The sequence below is a fragment of the Cricetulus griseus genome, chromosome 2, assembly GCF_003668045.3.
Source record: "Cricetulus griseus strain 17A/GY chromosome 2, alternate assembly CriGri-PICRH-1.0, whole genome shotgun sequence".
Taxonomy (NCBI): domain Eukaryota; kingdom Metazoa; phylum Chordata; class Mammalia; order Rodentia; family Cricetidae; genus Cricetulus; species Cricetulus griseus.
In genome coordinates, this window is record NC_048595.1 from 201,775,360 (window position 1) to 201,791,393 (window position 16,034).

Consider the following 16,034-nt stretch of genomic DNA (forward strand, 5'->3'; position numbering starts at 1 on the left):
CGTAACTGGTATCAGAAGAGACCAGAAGAGATTAAAAAAAAAAAAAAGCGACCAGAAGAGGCATCAAATCTCCTGAAAATGGAGTTAGATATGGTTGTGAACCATCATATAGGTACAGGGACTCTAACTTAGGTCCTCTGGAAGAACAGCTAGGACTCTCTGTTTTGTTCTGTTTTGTTTTCAAGACAGAGTTTCTCTGTGTAACAGCCTTGGCTGTCCTAGAACTCACTCTGTAGATCAGGCTGGCCTCAAACTCACAGAGATCCACCTACCTCTACCTCCCAAGTGCTGGGACTAAAGGCATGAGCTGATGCCACTGCCACCACCACCACCACTGGCTGCAGCCAGGACTCTTAATCTCTGAACCATCTCTCCAGCTTCTCCTTGATGGATACTTGGTTGTTATTGCTCACTGTGTAGACCAGGCTTTCCTGAAACTCAGTACAGTCTTCCTACCCCAGTCTCTCTGGTGCTAGGATTACAGGCATACATAAACACACCCACCTTTCTGTGCTACTGTATACAGTATACATGCTTTTTGTCCCTTGTAGTGAATGAAGAGAAAACAATAAAATCACCTAGATTCCTACTGTAAGGAGTCATCATATCTCTCCTGTTGTCATCTACCTTTTTAGTCCTTTATGTGAGTCAACTGTGGGGAAGGGAAGTGTAGGGGATTCCCTGCAGTTCAAGGAACTTGTTTTAAAAATCCAAAGACTTTCCAGGAAGCCAAAGTGTTACTGGGAGGCAACGGGCATCTTTAAATGTCTGTCTTTTCCTGTATCTGCTTGTGATGTGGGTGGGTGGGGTTCAGGAGAGGATTTTCTTGCCTATGAGGGAATAAACAACTTGGACCCAGGGCAGCAGTCGGGTTCTCCCTGTGCCAGGGAAACTACATGAGCCATGGTTCTGGCATTTTCCATCTGCTTCTAAAACAAGGCACAGAGCCAACAGCTTCCAAGCAACTCATGGGCTTCAAGACCTCACTCACTTGGGTAAAGTTATTGTACCTCTCTGAGCTCAGATCACCCTCACATAAAAGAAAGATAAAGAGTTGGCCTGATGGCTAGCAGGACACAGGTGCTTATTGCTAAGTCTAAGAATGTGTTGGGTCCCTGGTACCCACATGGTTAAAGGAGAGACTAAATAATAATTTATTTTAGTCCCCCAACAATAAATAAAAGGCTGTAATTATAAAAAAAAAAAAAAGCCAGGAGATAATTAGAGCCACCTGCCTGGGGGTCTGGGAGATGAGTGAAATAGGATTCAGGATTCAGAGTGCCGGTACCCCGCCCATTCTGCCTTTCTGAGCTTTCTAAGTTATAGGCGTGTCCTTTCCCAGAATCGAGCACCCCTCCTCTTCCCGTTCACCTCCTCTCTCAACCTCTCCTGCCCCAACCCTCTCCTCCCGATTCCCCAGGCATTCATAGATTTATGAACATCTGGAAATCCTGTGGGGTCCTGTCACCTTTGGTCCTTGTGTGGTGTCCTGCAGGGTGTCCTGGAGTGTGTTACTTCCTGGGAGCTTGAGAGGAACCCGGATTGCAGGGCTCTGGCTGCTGGTGAGTGACTCTGAACACCCTAAGTTTTGGGATTTGGAAAGGGCCATGGAGGGGATGTCTCAAGCCTCATTCCCTCTCCTCTACTGAGACCTGGTTTATCAAGACTGGCAGGGGTGGGGGTGGAGGGTGCTTTGGCAGGAAACACACTTCTCCCTAGAGTACCCAAAACTGTGAGGGGCCAGGGTTGCTGTTTTATTGAGGAAGCTGCAGTTGTTGTAACATTTCATTTTTAGTCTACACTTCAAGAGGCTGCTGTACGGCACTTCCCTGTCTCTCCTGCTCCAGGAACACCTCAGTCTAGGAGGCTGAAGGTAGGATTAGAAATGGGACTGTACTGTCCTGGTAATCCATGGCTGAAACAACCCTGGGTGGGCAGATCGACACAGGACACTTTTTTTTTTTTTTTTTTTTTTTTTTTTTTTTTTTAAAGACAGGGTTTCTCTGTGTAATTTTGGAGCCTGTCTTGGAACTCCCTTTGTAGACCAGGCTGGACTCGAATTCACAGAGATCCACCTGCCTCTGCCTCCCAAGTGCTGGGACTAAAGGCGTGTGTCACCACCCCTGGCAACATAGGACACTTTAAGACTAGGTCTTGGGTTGTCACTTTCTTCTTTCTTATTACACCAGTGGGCTCAGTGAGGCATGCATGCATGGGTTCTGTTTATAATATACCTCTTTTAGATAGGTGCTGTGCAATGCTGTGTACCCAGGGCATCTCCTAGAGGTGTCTCCAAGAGCAGCCTGTGGGAATAGCTGCCCAGGGAGGTGACCAGTCAAGATCTCAGTCGGTGAAGGGCAAGAGAGGACCAGAAACATAGTGTGGATTTTTTTTTAATGCCCACAGATGTCATATTCCAGCCTGCATCCATCCATCCCACGTCCCAGAGGTCACCGGTCCAAACAGGCAGCCTTAGTCTTGCTGGTGGCCAGCCTAATGATCCTTTGGTGGTTAGAGGATCCACCAAACCACACACTCCGGTACCTGGTATTCTATCTAGCCTCCCTGCAACTTGGACTACTGTTGAAAGAGATCTGCTGTCTGGCTGAAGAGCTGTGCCATGTCCACTCCAGGTGACCCTATGAAGTACCCATGGTGACTGGGTACTGAACAAGTATCAAACCCTTGACTCCTAACCTTGGCCTTCCCTGAACCTCATTGGCTGAGTTGGGCTGGGGGCTGAGGCTGTGCTGTCTCCTGCAGGTATCAGAGCAGCTACAGGAAGGCTGTCTATGCTTGCCTGGGCTGCCCCATCCGCCGTATGGCCCTGCTGCTACTGTCCATCTATTTCTACTGCTTCCTCCCAAGCACTACTGGCCTGCATCTCATTTGGATGCTTGCCCTCCTGGGCCTCTCACAGTCCCTCAGCATTCTTCTGGGCCTCCAGGTAGGACACGGAAGAGGTGGGTGGTGTGGGTAGATGGGACTGTGACTAGTGTTGACCTGAGCTCAGTGATGGGATTGAGACTAGTTTAAAGGTTTGAGAGCTGGGTGTAGAGCTATGAGGCTTGGGGTGGTAGGTTCAATAGTAGCAGCAAAGGCAAGTGAGCAGAAGATTGGAAAAGCTCCCTGCAAGAGAAGGGCTTCCTGTGCCTCAGGAAGTCCCTTCCTGATGTCTGCAGAACCTGGCCCCAGCAGAAATCTCTGCTGTCTGTGAGAAAAAGAACTTCAATGTCGCACATGGTTTGGCCTGGTCATACTACATTGGGTACCTGCGGCTCATCTTGCCAGGTAGGCCACCTTCTGCATCTCCATTTTTAGACAAGACACATGGCTTTTTGCTTTGTTTTGTTTTGTTTTTTTTTCGAGACAGGGTTTCTCTGTGTAGCTCTGGTTGCCCTGGAACTCAATCTGTAGACCAGGCTGGCCTCGAGTTCACAGAGATCCACCTACCTCTGCCTCCCAAGTACTGGGATTGACACACGGCTTTTGCTATACTTTTTGCTATGCTTTTTGAAGCATTTCTATGTCTACCAAATTAAATTATTCCTAAAGTGTCCCTGTCCATGTGAAGGATGCCACAGAGTTTAAGTGTGTGATCTTTGACACAAATGTTTTAAAGCTCTGGGTGCTTTAAAACACCATATGTACTGATCTGGGCAAATGCCTAGGACTGTTACACAGAGAAACCCTGTCTCAAAAAACAAAAACAAGGCCAGGCGTTGGTGGTGCATGACTTTAATCTCAGCACTCAGGGATTAAAGCCAGAGGCAGGCTGATCTCTGTGAGTTTGAGGCCAGCCTGGTCTACAAGAGCTAGTTTCAGGACAGACAGCCTCCAAAGCTACAGAGAAACCCTGCTTCAAAAAACCAAACCAACACACACACACACACACACACACACACACACACACACACACACAAACCCAAAACCAAAAGCAGACCTGGCTGACCTGGAACTTGTGATCCTTCTGACTCTTAAGTACTGGGATTATAGACTTATGCTGCCATACTTGGCTTTCCATGAATGCTTTTTTGTTTTTTAAAATGTACTTGTATAGGTGTTTTTTCTGCATGTGTGTCTGTGTACCACGTGAGTGCCTGTTGCCTGCAGGGGCTAAAAAAGGGCATTGGATGCCCTGGAACTGGAGTAACAGATGGTTAACAACAACAAGCCCAGGTCCTCTAGAAGAGCAGCAAGTACTCTTAACTTCTGAGTCAACTCTTCAGTCCCCATGAATGACTGAAAAATATTTATAACATGCCAGATACTCCTAATGTTCCTTTTCTCTTTGAACTCATATACTATATGGGATTATCATCATTCATATTTCATTTTAATCATATTTTCTCAGAGTTATATATTTAATTTTATTTTTCTTTTATCAAATTATATTTTTATAAATATGGATGTTTTGAATGCATGTTTGTCTGTGTACAATGTGTGTGCCTAGTACCCATGGAGGCCAGAAGAGGGCATCAGATTCCTTGTAACTGGAACTGTAGATGAGTGGCCACCATCTGGGTGTTGGAAATCAAACCCAGGTCCTCTGGAAGAGTAATCAGTGCTCTTAACCACTGGCTGGGTCTCAGTTCTAGATTGGGTGGGAGACACAATTAATGAGATGATTTCTTGGGCTTCCCTACTGCAGGGCTCCAGGCCCGGATCCGAATGTTCAATCAGCGACACGACAACCTGTTATCAGGGGCAGGGAGCCGAAGGCTGTATATTCTCTTCCCATTGGACTGTGGGGTGCCTGATGACCTGAGTGTGGCTGATCCCAACATTCGCTTCCGAGATATGCTGCCCCAGCAAAACATGAACCGTGCTGGCATCAAGAATCGGGTTTATTCCAACAGTGTCTATGAGCTTCTGGAGAAGGGGCAACCCGTAAGTGTACAGAACTGGGCGTGGGGAAAAGGCCCATCTCCCTAGAAGCCACACGCTGGTAAGAACTCATAACTCTTTGCTGAGCCTGGTTGCACAGCTGGTCCCAGGGCAGGGCAAGATTCAGTTATGAATATATAAAGGAGTAACATTCATGGAGTGTTTACTGAATACCAGAAGCTAGTCTATGTGCACCATATGGCCACCTCATTAAACCTTACCACCAGCCTGTGGGTCAGGGACTGTTGTGATCCCTACTTCTATAATGGAGGAAAGTAAGGCTCAGGGACACAAAATTGAAGGTTGTGAGAGCATTTGAAGAATTGGGTCTGGGTGTGGGAAAGCCCAGAGCAAAGCAAAACCCCAGAGCATTCCCCCAGACTCCATTTTCAGCCAGAATACCATGCTCTAGGATCCACGGGGGAAGGATTTGTGAAGGGTGTTTAGGGCAGCCCAGGCCTTAGCTTAGAGGGAGTATCAGAGGCCCTAGTGGGGCAGTTATGTCCCAGACTCTTGTTTTGCCCATGGCATCCAGTCCACAATTCATCTGTCAGGGGCCTGGTTCAGTCTAGTCTAATCTTGTTCTCACCTCCTCCAGGCAGGTGCCTGTATCCTGGAATATGCAACCCCCTTGCAGACCTTGTTTGCCATGTCACAGGATGGGAAAGCTGGCTTTAGTCGGGAGGACCGGCTTGAGCAGGCCAAACTCTTCTGCCGGACACTTGAAGACATCCTGGACGATGTCCCTGAAACTAGAAACAACTGCTGCCTCATTGTCTACCAAGGTGAGACACTGGTAGGGCTGGAATCAGGAATCAGGAATTCCAGTGTCTCACAGAAGGCCAGAGACAAGGAAGCAGAGTTTTCTGGGCTTTCCCAAGTGGTCATAGGGGGCATGCTGTACCCTTTCCTCCTCTGGTAGATGTCTTCTGGACACCTGAATGTGGCCAGCCTTGATTCTGCCACTCCTTGGCTGTGAGACCTCTAGGCATGCCTTTGCCTTTCTGAACATCTTCTCTAAAAGCAGAAGGGTAGGCTTCTATGATCTTGACAACTACTCTAGCTCTAGCCCCCCATCCCCACCCCCAGAGGCTGTGAGGTAGATGGGTAGAGGGGAAGGAGGCTGATGGCTCGCTCAGGGGTTCCTAAGGTACATGCAGCCTTTTGGGAGTGTGTAAGGTCCTCACCTAACCCCCACTCTACATCCCTATTCCAGAACCAGAAGAGGGAAATAGTTTCTCACTGTCTCAGGAGGTTCTCCGGCACATTCGTCAGGAAGAAAGGGAGGAAGTTGCCATGAGTGGCCCCCAGACCTCAGTGGCATCCCATTCCTCTGTGCTATCCCAAGAGCCAAGACTCCTCATCAGTGATATGGAACAGCCTCTCCCACTCCGCACTGACCTCTTCTGAGGCACAGGACAGCCTTGCCTAAGCTTCTGGTGATCCTTCAGCTTCATGACTGGGGCTCTCTCAAGGGCTGGGGGCCTCACAGAGATTTCAAATTTCCAGATGAGTCCCACACTCCTGGGCAAGCCATTTTACCCCTCTGAGCCTCAACCTACTCCTCTATGGAATGTGATCATAATGAGTGCCCTACCCACCTCGTAGGGTTTTTGTGAGGAAAAACCATGTAGAAGTTTGGTGTCAATTGCCAGGTCAGAGATAGGCCAAGTATTTCCCATGGATGCTCCAGCATTCTCTGCTCTGTGTTGACCAGCCTGGATGGTCCCAGCAGACCATTTTCTGGTCATGTGTGCTCAATGGGAGCTTCAGTAGATGAATGGAGGGCAAGTCAGGGGCATTTGTTCTGTTAGCTGCATGCAGTCACAGTGGGCTTCTGCCAGGTACGAAAAGGTTACTCCCTTTTTCAGTAAACATATCTATTCTCATGCTTTTGGAAGGGCTTCTTCCCCTTGCCCCTAACCCTGGAATACTTATCCTCTGTGGTCCTCTTAGATCTTATCCCTTGTATGTGGTCCTTTTTTTGAGACAGGGTTTCTCTGTGTAGCTCTGTAGACCAGGCTGGCCTCAAACTCACAAAGATCAGTCTGGTCTGCCTCCCGAGTGCTGGGATTAAAGGTATGCACCACCACTGCCTGGCTGTATGTGGTCCTTTTAAAGACATTCCTCATATGATCTGGTTTGAGCACAGTGTCTTTTTGCTGCTAGGCTGTGATGACTGAGGCACTGGAACATATCACCCCTAACTTCCATGTCTGGCAGCACACACACTTCATGCATTCCTCCTCATCGGACTACAGGGCAGTAGGAGATGGGTACCGTTTCAGTGCAGACAGCCCACCAGTCACACTCAGGGCACACCCCACCTTTGCTTTCAATATCCTTGCCTCTAGTGGCAGGCAGAAGGATCAGGAGCCCAGGCTGAGTGGAGCTAGCACATAGATGCCACAAATGGTACATAGCTGTGTCTCAGGGAAGCAGAGGCCACCAAACACAAGTTCTCCAGTGAGAGTGTTGTGAAGGGATCAGGGACGAAGAGTATGTAAGTAGACAGGATGTTCCCTGGGAACACTGGGCGACATGGCCAGTCACCGAACCTACCTTATGCCATTGTAACAACATTGTGGTGGCACTGTCACCCCCATCTGGGAGGGCAGACAGTCCTTCCTACCAGCTCCACCCAGACTTTACACTCTGCCTCCCTCTACCTTTGTTTCTTTCACCAGGGCCCAAGATGCCACTATGTATTTCTTTTTGTTCGTTTTGTGTGCATGTGTTTTCTCTAGTACTGGTGATCAAGTTTGTGGGCTTGTTCACACAGGCAAGCGCTCTACCACTGAGGTATGCCTTCAGCCCTCGTTCTGTTACTGAAGTGTCATTTTGGAGGAATCATACATAGATACACACACACACACACACACACACACACACACACACACACACACACAGAGGAAGACAGTTGCTTAAGGATAGCAGGGCCAGCAGAATCAAGTGGGCAGTCCCTTCTCTTTCTGACTGTCACAGCCATCTTGCCCCCAACACTGAGGAGGCTCTATCACACTCAACACCCCTTCTCCAGCAACCGGCCCAGAATCCTCCAGCAACCGGACATCCCCAGATTGACTGTGTTCAACCCACTAGTACCCAGGATGGTTCCTAGGCTGTGGAGCCAGAGAAGCTCAAGTTCAAATCCTAACTTCATTGCTCGGTACCTGTGTCCATCATGGTGTCTTGTTTTGCTTTAGACAGAAGTTCTCTGTGTTGCCCTGGTTGTCCTGGAACTTGCTCCATAGACTAGGCTGGCCTCAAAGAGACCCACCTGCCTCTGCCTCCTGAGTGCTGTGGTTAAAGACATGTACCACCACTGCGTTGTTCACTGCTGCCTTTGTTTTTTTTTGAGACAGAGTTTATCTGTGTAGCCCTGGCTGGCCTGGAACTTGCTCTGTAGACTATGCTGGCCCTGAACTCACAAGAACCTTATGCCTTTGTCTTCTGAGTGCTGGGATTAAAGCATGTGCCACTGCTTCCCTGATTCCCAGCCTCTCTTATTCTGTGGGGTTTCCCGGAAGCCAGAGCCTTAAGGTTGACTTCCCCAAGGGTCAAGCATGAGAAGTGTTTTCATAGATGTCTTTTGTTTTGTTAAGAAAGAACCTCACCTGGTGAAACCCACAGAAACAGCTGACCTGAACAAGGGGGAGCTCTTGGTCCCGACTGACAGCTGGGAAACCAGCATGGGACTGATCCAGACCCCATGAACGTGGGTGTCAGTGAAGAGGCCTCGGAAATATATGGGGCCTCTTGTAGTAGGTCAGTACTTATCCCTAGCATAGGTATGGACTTTGGGAGCCCATTCCACATAGAGGGATACTCCCTGAGCCTAGACACAAGGGGGTGGGCCTAGGCCCTATCCCAAAGGATATGATAGATTCTGAAGACTCCTATGCAAGGACTCACCCTCCCTGAGGAGCAGAAAGGGTATGGGATAGGTAGTGTTTTAGTTGGTGGTGGGAGGAGGGTAGGGAGATCTTGCTTCTAATTTAAAAAAAAAAAAGAAAGAAAAAGAGCGAGCCTCACTGCCTTGAATTCAGAGATGCATCTGCCTATGCCTCCTGAATACTGGGATTAAAGGCGTGTGCCACCCCAACTAACCTCTCCCTTTTTGCTGTGTCATTGAGAATGACTCTGAACTTTTGTTTTGTTTTCAAGACAGGATTTTTCTGTGGCTTTGGAGGCTGTCCTGGAACTAGCTCTTGTAGACCAGGCTGGTCTCGAACTCACAGAGCTCTGCCGGCCTCTGCCTCCTGAGTGCTGGGACTAAAGGTGTGCGCCACCAACGCCCAGTGACTTAGAACTTCTGATCCTCTTGTCTCTACCTCTCAATACTAGGATTAAAAGATGGTACCACCATGCCCAGTTTATGTGGTTTATGTCTGTATGTTTTTGACTGCACATGAATGAGGTGCTGAGGTACCAGAGAAAGGAGTGTCTTTCCAAAGAGGCACCTGAGGCCACTGTTGTTTTCCTGGCCCCAGTCTCTATTTTCCTGACTATAGGATGAACTATGCTAGTTCCCTGCAGGGATGGACCCCTCCATGCTCCCTCCTTTTCCAAATAAGTTCCATAGAGTTCCTTTTCTTTTCCTGTTTTCCCACTAGATGGAAAGTTCCGGATCTGGAAGAGATTTGTAGTAAATTTTAGGCTTGTTCTAACAGGCTCACCCTCACTCAGAAAGTAAGAGGTAATAAGAGTCCCTAAACTCCCCCATCATACCCTTGGTTGTCAAAGCAGAGTTGGGGGATAAATCAAGGCCAATCTTGGAACTCTAAGTGGAGATTCCAGGCTCTGGATGTCATCGACAAGGCCTGGGCTAACAGCCAAGGCTCCCTCCAAAGGCAACAGAGGTTGCCTCCTTTCCAAGTACTCAGTGTCACAGAAAAGATATCCCACAGTTCCTTGCCTTGGCTCTCCCTGGATCAGCAGTGTGTGGAGGCAGGGCCTTCTCTATAGACCTCTGATATTCCTGCTCAGGGATGGAATCTTCACTTTATTCTAAAAGGGATGGAGATCAGAGGTACAAGAAGGAAACAGGAACCCCAAGGAGGGTCTGGAGGTTCCCGAGGGGAAACGTAGGGTGCCCTTGGCACCATGTCTGTGGACAAGGTCCTCAAGTGGCTTTTATTTCTCTTGTCATCGTGGGGCTTTCTTGTTAAATATCTGTGGATTGCTCTAGCTGAGTCCAGACACCCAGGTTCCAATTCACTTTTCAGTCCAGTTTCTCGTTCTGAGACCAATCATGCTGACTCCAAATCACCCTCCTACAGATATGTGACTTCATCAATGCTGGGCCTGTGCCCATCTAGGGCAGAGCCAGAGTGAGGAATAGGAAGTCCCTGCTGGGTTTCTCTATGACTTTCCTGTAGGTCTAGCAGTCGCCAGTGGATGAGGTGAATGCCGTTCTCTGACTTTAGTGCTGGTGGTTCTGCGAGGAGAGTGGCATGGCCCTGGTGAAATGGAGGCCCAAAGTGAACAGCCAGCACAATGCAGATTGCTAGTAGAACGAAGGCAGCGATGATGACAGTGAGTAGTGGCAGCCCATCCCCTCGAGGTGTCTCCCAGACGTCACCTAGCATCTCTGGGAGCTGCCTTTGAGGCTCCTGCTCCAGTGAACCATTCACAGGTGGAAAAGGCTGAGGATAGTGGTCATCCTGGAGGAAGAGGAGAGATGACAGAGAGAAGTTGACATGGGCATGAACATACAGAAAAGGCCAAAGGAGAGGAAGGGATCTAAGAAACAGAAAACTCCAGAGACAGAGATAGAGGGGAGAGATAGAGAGGAGGGTTAAACACACTCATCAGAACAATAAACTGGCCAGGCAGTGGTGGTGCACTCCTTCAGTTCCAACACTTGGGAGGCAGAGGCAGGTAGATCTCTGTTTTGAGTTCCAGGCCAACCTGATCTGCAGAGTGAGCTCCAGGACAGCCAGGCCTGTTACACAGAGAAACCCTATCTCAGAAAACAAAACAATAAACTGAAAGACAAAGACAGTGGGAGCTGCAGGGGGTAGAGGTGGAGGTGCTGTGGGGTGGGGAGAGGGGGGCGGGGAGTGGGAAATAGAGAAACAAAGAGACAGAAGATAGAGACAGTGACAGAAAAACAAACAAACAACCCTTGAAAGATAGGGTGTTTAAGTCACTCAGAAAGGGCAAAAGGAGAGGCTTTCTTATCATCTGGCATAATAAATACAGTTTGTCCCCAAGTCTCCTCTTGTTGCTCCCTCTTGCCAGACCTCCAGCAAGAGTCACAAATAGATCCTGTGTTGCATCAGAAATCTGAGTCCTCTTTGGGCTGCTGTCCCACATCCCAGGCAATGGGTAGTGAGCAGCAGCTGCTACGAGGTATTCTGGAAAAGGGGAGTCATTGTCTAGTCTCAGAGGCTCCTGTATTCTAAGTCACTGGGGAGCAGAAAGGTGGTAGCCTGGTAGGGGATAGCAAGAGGAGACCTGAACCCCAGAAACTTGGTGTGAGGTGGGATGTATACCCACGCTTCATCCCATAACCATGTCCCATTCCCCCCAGGGATTGGGGCCAAGTTCTAGAGGCCTAGATAGGGCTGGAGTCTGGTGTAGACTCCTGGCTATGCCCAGGATGGACTGAGGAGATCCTGCACCAGTCTACCCTTGCCAGGATCTCTGGGTTTTCTACTGTTATGTCCTCTATGCTGAGGACATAACCCATGTCACTAGTGTGGCCCTACCCTGCTGGATGTTGAATAGGGGTGAGGGGATCTCAGTAAAGGAAGGGAAACCCAGAGTTAGTGAGGTGGCCTCCCTCCCTCCAGCCATTATTCTGCAGTACACTGGGAGTTGGGGGCTGCTCTAACTCTGAGCCTTCAGTCTGGCCCACTCTGTGGAAGGCCATTGGAGCCATGAGAAGCTGACCAGACCAAACATTTCCTTTAGTCCCTCTGCTACATTGTCCCTAGATCCCATCTCAATACCGCTCCCCTTGCTGGAGTGCTAGGGGCTGTCATGGGCCTCCCGGCAGGAACACAACACCAACTTTAGGTGTACAAAGGGAAAAGGAAGCTTTGCTTGGGAAAGGCGTGGGGCCCTAGAGAGAGTCAGGCCAGGCTGGCAGGAAGGGGTGAGCAAAGAGTCTACCTGGTGCATTGTCCGGGGCTGGAGTAGAGTTCTCTTGGGACTGGATACCAGCTGGGCAAAGGAAGAGAGCTCTGCCCTAGTTCAGCCCCTACCCGGAGCTGCCACGTCTATGGCGCTCCTGGGCACACACCCTCTGCACACACCCTCACTGCTCTTTCCCGCGCCTGTGCTTACTGGAACATCTAGGCTACCTAGGGCCAGCCTTCAACTCTGAGAGTACCTTGATCTTCCTCCTAGGCACTTCCTTTGATGTCTTCTGCTGCTCAGGATCCTGAATTGCCCTGCCCACTTCCCCTCTGGCAGATTACAGACACCTGGAGGATAGTTACTCCCTCCCTAGGACCTGCCCACTCTCCTACTCTCATTTCCTGAAGCTAAGGTCCTTCGCTCTTTCCTTGTTATATGTAAAATAGCTCAAGCACTACAGAGTATCGATCCCAGATCACACACCCTACATAATAGACTGGATATGATGCCTCTAAATCACTGTAGCCCAACAGCTTTGTTCATCCACGTTGATTTCTAAAATGTTAAGAAACTAAATTAGTTTTCTGAATTTATTTTTATTTTAATTTTTTATTGTGTGAATGTGGATTGCATATGCATGGTTTTAGTTGTGTGGACGGCAAAAGACAACTTTGTGGAGTTGGTTTTTCCCACCTTTATGTTGATTCTGAGAATCAAACTTTATTTGCTAAGTCATCTATTATTGTTGCTGTTGTTTTGAGACAGGATCTCTCTATGTAGCCCTGGCTGTCCTGGAACTCACAGAGATCCGACTGCCTCTGCCTCTCAAGTGCTGGGATTAAAGGCGTGCGCCATTACTACCCAGCAAAGCCATCTATTTTTATTTTACTTATTTTAACATTGTGCATCAAATAGAGTTATATTTAGATTTATTCATTTTATTATGTATATAAGTATTTGTGTGCATGTATGTCTGTGAATCATGTGCATGTCTGGCATCTCAGGAAATCAGAAAAAGGGCCTCAGATCCCCTGGAACTGGAGTTACTGATGGTTGTGAGCCACTGTGTAGGTGCTTTGGATGGAACTCCAGCCCTCAGCAAAACTCATCTCTGCAGCCCCTATTTTTAACTGACACATAGTCATTGTATATACATATGGAATATAATGTAGCTGCTCTCCTCCCTCTCTTTGAGACAGGTTCTTATTATGTAGATCTGGCTGGCTTGGTACTCATGATCTTCTTGCCTCAGCCTCCAGAGTGCTCAGATTATAGGTTTTGGCCACGGTGTACAGCCACTTTTAATAAAGTGTACAGATATATAAACATCGGCTGAGGGTTTATATATCCGTACAGTGGTACATCTATCATTGCAGGCTTTTTTTTTTTTGCAAGGGTGGGGAGGTGAGGGTAGCAGGGCAAGTAGGGGTCTTTCTGGTATAAACCACACACCTGTTAGACAAATTCTGAAAGAGCTGTGACTTTTCATTTTAAAGATTTGTCCTTTCCCTGTGCTGAGAACAAGGACCTAAAATGTTACCAGTAAAACAGAAATCCCATGCTAACCAGATAGCCCATCTGGTAAAGGCGGTTGCTGCCAAGACCGATGACCTGAGTTTGGTCACCAGGATCTACATGGTAGGAGAGACCTGACTCAAACAAGTGTCCTCTGACCTATACACACTGTGGAATGCACCCCTCCCAATACACACCCAAAATAAGTTTTATAACATGTAATAATATATATTAGAAATCCTCACTTCCTTACCTCACCACACATTTTTTTTACATCATGATAACCAAATACCTATCTGATTTATATCCCTTTCCAAGACATTCTTTTCTCTGTTTTTTCTTTTTTAAAGATTTATTTATTTATTTTATGCATATGAGTACTCTATTTGCTTGTATGCCTTTATGGCAAAGAGGACATCAGATCCGGCTCTAGACAGTTGTGAGCCACTGTGTGGTTTCTGGGAATTGAACTCAGGACCCCTGGAAGAACAGCCAGTGCTTTTAACCTCTGAGCCATCTCTCTGGCCTCTTCTCTTTGGGTTTTGTTTATTTGTTTTGTTTTGTTTTGAGACAAGTATTTTTTTTGCATAGCCCTGACTGTCCTGGAACTTGCTCTGTAGACTCACAGAGATCCACCTGCCTCTGCCTCCCGAGTGTTGGGACAAAAAGCATGTGCCACCACTGGCCCGCACCTCTCTGGTTGTTTTTGAGATAAGGTTTCATGTAGATTAGATTGGTCTTAAACTCACTATGTATGACTAAGAACGACCTTAAACTCCCAATCTGCTTGCCTCCACCCTGAATCCTAGATGGTAGGCATTCACCACCACGACCAGTTATTTGTGTCTTGTTTGAGACAGGGTCTCATTAAATAGCCCAGGCAGACTTCAAACTCAACATTCTCCTGCCTCAGACTCCTGCGTACTGGAATTACAGGTGTGTACCACCCTCCCTGGCCTAGGTTTTCCTAGGTAACTAGCTGCCCATAACCAGCCAGTCCTCATCCTGCCCCTGGATGCAAACTGGCCTCTATTCATGTGAAGACCAGTAGACTCCCACAAGACTTCCTCACCTTGTGACTTGAAGCAATAAGTATTAATAGCTTTTTGGTTTCTTGTCTCTTAGCCAAGCTGTCACACCCTGTCACCTCCACTGAGTCCTGGGCTATTGAGCTGACCCTCAAATTCCTGAGACCTCTTGCTGGGGGGCATGAAATCTACTGATCATTTCCCCATGCAACTGAAGGTTCTGGTGACCTTCTGCCTCCCACTTTGGTCCTCTTGGATCTTAGCCAGAGGGAATCAAGACTCTGCCCCAAGTCAAGACTTTGACTTCTGAGCTTGGGAGAGGAAGAGTGTGAGCTTTCTGGCTTCTCCATCACTTTCCCATGTCCATACTCCCCATTTCAGCTGCCTCTCTCCCCTTGCTGTCTAAGCCTTAATTAATCATCTGATCTCATTAGTTTGGGCATCACCCCTTCCTGGAAGTATTCTTCAGCTCCTGAGGCCACATCACCTTTCTTTTCTTTAAACTCTACCCAAGTGTGTTTCTTACCTGTTATTAACAGGTGCTTTTCTTTGTGTGTCTCTGTGTCTACAATGTGTATGGACTTTGGTGCATGTTCATGTTCATGTGTGTGAGTGTGGGCATGCTGGTGACCCGGCAAGTACATGGACAGAGAGGAAAACCTTGGGTGTCAGTTTCACCTCCCACCTTGTGTGAGGCATCTCTCTGTTGTATAGACAGAAGTTTCTGTCCTACCCAGTCCTGCCGTCATTCAGTCCCAAATAAACACACAGAGGCTTACATTAATTACAAACTGTTTGGCCTATTGCTCAGGCTTATTACTAACAAAGTCTTACAACTTAAATTAACCCATAATTCTTATCTATGTTTAGCTACATGGCTTAGTACCTTTTCTCAGTAAGGCCTTCTCATCTTGCTTCCTCTGCGTCCAGCTGACAACTGTGTGCCTCTCTCTCCTTCCTCTTTTCAGAATTCTCCTGGTCTGGTAGCTCCACCTATACTTCCTGCCTGGCTACTGGCAATCAGTGTTCTAGTAAACCAATATGAGTGACAAATCTTTATAGTGAACAAGAGCATTAGCCCACCTCGCTGTTGTTTGCTGCTGCGTCTGCCAGGCTTGCTGGCCTGAAGGTTTCTGGGGACTCTGCTTCCCATCTCTCCTTGAAACACTGGGATTACAGCATCACAGCACCACACCCAGGTTTATACAGGTTCTGGGGATTCAAATGCAGGTCCCCACTGAGCCATCTCCACATCTGTTTCTAACGTTGTCAAACTTTGTCTGAAACAGGAAGTTTGAGGCCATCCTGGGCTATAGAGTGAGAGAGTCTGTCTCAAAACAACAACGAAGTAAAATAGACAAAGCCACACGTGTATATAAAGTAACAATAATATTTAGAGAAGAGGTCATGAATTTGAGAAGGAGCAGGGGGAACTCAGGAGGAGCTGGGAGTGAGAGGAAGAGGTGGAGATGATGTAATGCAGGACTCATGTATGAAATTCTCAAAAGATTGTAA

The 16,034-nt window shown here is 47.9% G+C and overlaps 2 protein-coding genes and 1 non-coding gene across 3 annotated transcripts; 1 reads left to right on the plus strand and 2 right to left on the minus strand.

Annotated features, from left to right (window-relative positions):
- Positions 1–1,806: 1,806 nt before the first annotated feature.
- Sting1 (stimulator of interferon response cGAMP interactor 1) lies at positions 1,807–6,979 on the plus strand. The gene is made up of 7 exons (XM_035439053.1): positions 1,807–1,873; positions 2,407–2,633; positions 2,764–2,947; positions 3,183–3,291; positions 4,652–4,890; positions 5,486–5,672; positions 6,104–6,979. Exons 2-7 carry the CDS (start codon positions 2,407–2,409, stop codon positions 6,295–6,297), a joined length of 1,140 nt encoding a protein of 379 aa, XP_035294944.1. The 5' UTR covers positions 1,807–1,873; the 3' UTR covers positions 6,298–6,979.
- Positions 6,980–10,163: 3,184 nt separating this feature from the next.
- Smim33 (small integral membrane protein 33) lies at positions 10,164–12,018 on the minus strand. Its single transcript, XM_035439805.1, has 2 exons — positions 12,010–12,018; positions 10,164–10,553 (listed from the first exon to the last, which is right to left on the minus strand). Exons 1-2 carry the CDS (start codon positions 12,016–12,018, stop codon positions 10,164–10,166), a joined length of 399 nt encoding a protein of 132 aa, XP_035295696.1.
- A 1,382-nt stretch (positions 12,019–13,400) lies between these two features.
- LOC113834040 lies at positions 13,401–13,462 on the minus strand. The gene has a single exon (XR_003482300.1). It is a non-coding gene; the product is annotated as a U7 small nuclear RNA (small nuclear RNA).
- Between the last annotated feature and the right edge of the window lie 2,572 nt (positions 13,463–16,034).

Bases quoted from the DNA above. Each gene is read 5' to 3' on its own strand.
- Sting1 (XM_035439053.1), top strand. From the start codon at position 2,407: ATGTCATATTCCAGCCTGCATCCATCCATCCCACGTCCCAGAGGTCAC. The intron at 3,292-4,651 runs GTAGGCCACCTT...TCCCTACTGCAG, and splicing joins CCTGCGGCTCATCTTGCCAG to GGCTCCAGGCCCGGATCCGA. The intron at 4,891-5,485 runs GTAAGTGTACAG...CACCTCCTCCAG, and splicing joins TTCTGGAGAAGGGGCAACCC to GCAGGTGCCTGTATCCTGGA.